The sequence below is a fragment of the Salvia hispanica genome, chromosome 3 (assembly GCF_023119035.1).
Source record: "Salvia hispanica cultivar TCC Black 2014 chromosome 3, UniMelb_Shisp_WGS_1.0, whole genome shotgun sequence".
In the NCBI taxonomy this organism is placed as follows: domain Eukaryota; kingdom Viridiplantae; phylum Streptophyta; class Magnoliopsida; order Lamiales; family Lamiaceae; genus Salvia; species Salvia hispanica.
This window is the reverse complement of record NC_062967.1, coordinates 32,877,857-32,882,063: the sequence shown is the minus strand read 5'-3', so window position 1 is coordinate 32,882,063 and position 4,207 is coordinate 32,877,857. Positions and strand designations below refer to the sequence as shown.

Genomic DNA, 4,207 nt, shown 5'->3' with positions numbered 1-4,207 from the left:
CAAATCGTTCAAAACTTAGAACAGAGCAGGTAATGGTGGTCTTCAAGTTGAAGCCTATTAATTTGAAGCATTGTCCTATAGATAGAAGATCATTATGCATATTTTGATAGTGTTTTTGTGCACTCAACAGATTGGTAGTGGCGACAGATCAGAACGCATCCGTACATATAATTTCCCTCAAGGTCGTGTAACTGACCATCGAGTTGGTATCACTAGTCACGCAATAGATGATATAATGGAGGGCGAGGACCTGGACACATTTGTTGACGCTCTCATCTTGCAACAAGAAATGGATGCCATTGCATCTTTCACTTCTACATAGCAACCGAAGAGTTAAACTGGCTTTTACTACCTTCCATTTGCTGTTGCGGATATGCTACTGTTCTCCGCCAATTCTCTGGGACTAACCAAAGATCCATGTTTTGACCCGCAACTGCTTAATCTTGTATTCTACTGCGAATAGATCTGTCCGACCTAAAGATATTAAGTTAGTTGGTCTGAGATTGCAATTTGGCAACCACCTGCTGTTAGATATTGATGGTGGTTTTGCCATGTTTTGACAGATGCTTTCAAGACCGAACATTTAGCTAGAGAAATAACTAGAATATCAATATATCAGATGAATGTTGTTTGTGGCTTTAAGGCAGAAAAATAATTATATTGAGGAAAAGCAAGCTTGCTTGCTTACTTTTTTTTGAAAATAATGTTGTGTGCAGTGCTAATTAGTTTTGGTTGCTCTGCTAATGCTATGATACATTTTGTTGATCAAGTAAGAATGACATCAAACTCACTGAGACTCCATTCAGCAACTTCTTCTTGATTACTAACAAAAATCTCAGTCCCCACATCAAGAGATGTCCATATTCTTCTTGCAGGAGCCGTATCCGGATCCTGATAGAAGTAGAGCCGGCCGGAAAGGCCTCCAACATCGAGCTCCCAGGTACGCCCGTCTCCCACCCATCCGTCACCCTGCTTGGTAGGGTAGCCGTAGTCTTTCCAGATGGGGTGAGGAAGCAACTGCACCAGCTCCTGCGCCTGTGGATTGCTGTAGGGATCACAGGTGCTGTATGGCTTCTCCGCGTGCTTGGCGTTACCGGGTGCGCAGTAGTAGTGATAGGCTCCGTAAGGGAAGTTGGCAGTGTCGTTTCTGTGTATCTTGGTGTCGTCCGGGGTGATGTGGTACGGGGGGCAGTTGCCGATGTTGGTGGGGCTGCACCACGCCTGAGTTGCCGGGTTGATGATCATCTCCGAGTACCGGGTCACGTCAGTCTCCACATCGCCGTCGCACGGGGCTCCGTTGTTTTTCCAGCAGCTCCCTATGTCCATCAGGTAGAACTGGCTCTTCGGACCTCCCCCTTTCTTGATGTCCAAACTCAGTTTCACTTTGAAATTTGGGGACTCTGGCAGCTGCAATGCAATAAACAATCACCATCATTGTCTAACAAATTATTCTTCTTTGTATCATATCTCAACAGAAATTGATTGTGACAAATGCATCTACACCTACCTACCTACCTATCACAACACAATCAATGTATCATTATTGATTTAGAAAGGAAAAAAAATCAAAATTCTTACAATTTTGAGCATTCCTCTAGTGTCATAATGGTAGCCCCCAGAATATCCTTTTGTTGCATCAGCTCTCAAGTAAAGCATAAGCCATGGATACTTATTTGAAGTCTTCAACTTATGATTGAAAACCCAACTCCCACTCCCAACTTTCTTCTCCCACACAAGTTCATAATAAGAGCCAGCATTGGTGGAATTCGAACTCGTGTCGTAACTCCCGTTGAATCCGCCCCTCATCAACGTCCCGTCCTCGTACAACCTGGTAGGCTGGTGGTACAAGGTCGGCTGATTCATACACCCCTTCCCGAAACACGGGAACCGCCCCGGCTTAAACGGTGGCGCCTTTTTCCCGTCCTCCGGGCACAGCCCGGATCGGGTATCGTAGTTACCGTTTTTCAGCATCACCATCCAAAACTGCCACGGCTCCGGGCTGTCGGAGACCTCACATAACGATCCGAGATAAAGCTCCTTTGCGGCCGCGTATAGGTCCGGGTCGTTCAGCGCTCCCGGGCTCAAACCCGGGAACGGCGTCCCCACTCCCAACCTGTTGTCCGCTTCGGACACCTTGTGAGTTATGGGCCCCGTGCCTGTAAATCACATGGATGTCTTTTGAGTCGAGTCTTTTATATTATATATTATATTGAAAAATAAAAATAAAAATAAAAATAAGCGGAAATGTGTCACCTTGAGTGAGATCGAAGCAATCCGCGGCTCTGGGGCTCCCCATGGCGGGGGCCTCGGCGCCAACTTCATTGCAGAAGTTCCAAGCCTCGAACGCCACCCGCAGGCCGTCCCTCCGCATTCCGGCATCTCCGAGCGCCGAAGCAGCGGAGGCGGCGGCCGGGGCAATGGTGGTGATGAAGAATGCTAGTGTGATGGTGGTTGGGAATAAACGCAGCGGCATTGTGAAAGGGGTTTTGGAGTGATTGGTGATGAGTGTATTTATAAATAGAAGAAGGTGAATTTGTATTGAAGGTTGGAGTGATGTGCCCCACCATTTTTATATTCATATGAAAGCAGAGCTGTATGCACTTTTTTGACGTTTGTTGCCGCCCATTCCAAAACCACCCTTTTCCATTTCTCACTCTCGTCTCTTTAAAACTTAGTCGGAAAAATCAGTTTTGTTTGCCATTGTTGCAACTTGGAAAAATCTACTCACTTATGTTGTTCATGTTTTTTAATTATTAATTTAACGAGACAATTTTTTGGATGCCACAGCAACTACGATTTCACAAAAAAGATATCGTTATATAATAATTGCGAACAAATTAAAATTTTGTTTATTGTTGATTTTAAAATTATGGACCCACAAAAATTTGACTAAATTTTATGATTTTTCTGATAATTATGCATCGCTCAAATATACTAACAGTTACTCTCTCCGTCCGCGAATAGGAGTCCCGTTTTCCCATTTTAGTCTGTCCGTGAATAGAAGTTTCGGTTCACTTTTACCATAAATGGTATTAGGGTCTCACCTTCACCTAACTCATTCCACCCACATTTCATTTAAAACTACTCCCTCCGTCCCGGCTAAGATGACACATTGCTTAGCCGACACGGGATTTTAGGAGTTATTGGTTAAAGTGTTTAATTGGAGAGAGAAGGTGGGTGTATGTATTAAAGTAGAGAGATGAAAATAGATGAATATTTTAATAGGAGTGAGAAAAAGTGATTGAGTGTATTAATTGGAGAGAGAAAGTTACCAAAAAAGGAAATGTGTCATCTTAGTTGGGACAAACTAAAAAGGAAAACGTGTCATCTTAAGTGGGACGGAGGGAGTAATATATACAAGTGAGACCCATATTCCACTGACTTTTTTCCACCCACTTTTCTTAACATTTCTTAAAACCCGAGCCGCAACGGAATGAGACTCCTAATGGCGGACGGAGAGAGTAAATTTTATCATTTTTTATGTTTTTATTTAAAGCCTTATTCTATGTTTAACCAATATGTTTAACCAATGTAATCCATGTCGATTTATTTCATTTATATTTTATTATAAAATTACTACAAAAATAAAATTTGTATTTTAATATTTTATTAAACTCACAACACAATTAATTAATTTATTAAAGTTAGTGACGAAAGTACATGAGACTTTAAATGGGTACTTTGTTTATTATCTCTCTCTTCTTTTTTATGCTACTACTATTTCATTTTGTGAATCGAATCACATGTCCAAAACCTTTTACACTGATATCATAGAACATGGTTTTGTTTCCGTAGCTGTCACTCTTTCTCTTTTGAGTTGTCCGTATCTGCTAAATACTTATAGCAACTTAATCACACATTGTCACACCATAAATTGAAATCAATTTGTAAGTATAATTTATTCGTTTAAATTCCCTTCTTAAAAGTTAGTGGCAATTCTTACTTTCCTTCACCAAAGTTTGTTGGTTATTAATTCCATTTACTAGAATATAACTTGATTGGAAACAAATTATCTATATACCAACACTTCAAATATCGATTTGACTATTAATATTTAAGAAACAATAATTATGTATTAATCAGTTATATAACATTCATTAACTAAATCCAAGAGGTAGGAAATTTGAATACTTAATCAGACCTGAAAATCGGTTATAACTGACAAATTTAAAAATTAGAAAATAACAATCAATCCTAGTTCATTACT

At 40.6% G+C, this 4,207-nt stretch overlaps 1 protein-coding gene across 1 annotated transcript; it reads right to left on the bottom strand.

The window, feature by feature from the left end:
- Nucleotides 1-637: 637 nt before the first annotated feature.
- LOC125217119 lies at nt 638-2,534 on the bottom strand. The gene is made up of 3 exons (XM_048118945.1): nt 2,254-2,534; nt 1,579-2,156; nt 638-1,407 (listed from the first exon to the last, which is right to left on the bottom strand). The coding sequence occupies exons 1-3, from the start codon at nt 2,471-2,473 to the stop codon at nt 766-768; spliced, it is 1,440 nt and encodes a 479-aa protein (XP_047974902.1). The 5' UTR covers nt 2,474-2,534; the 3' UTR covers nt 638-765.
- Between the last annotated feature and the right edge of the window lie 1,673 nt (nt 2,535-4,207).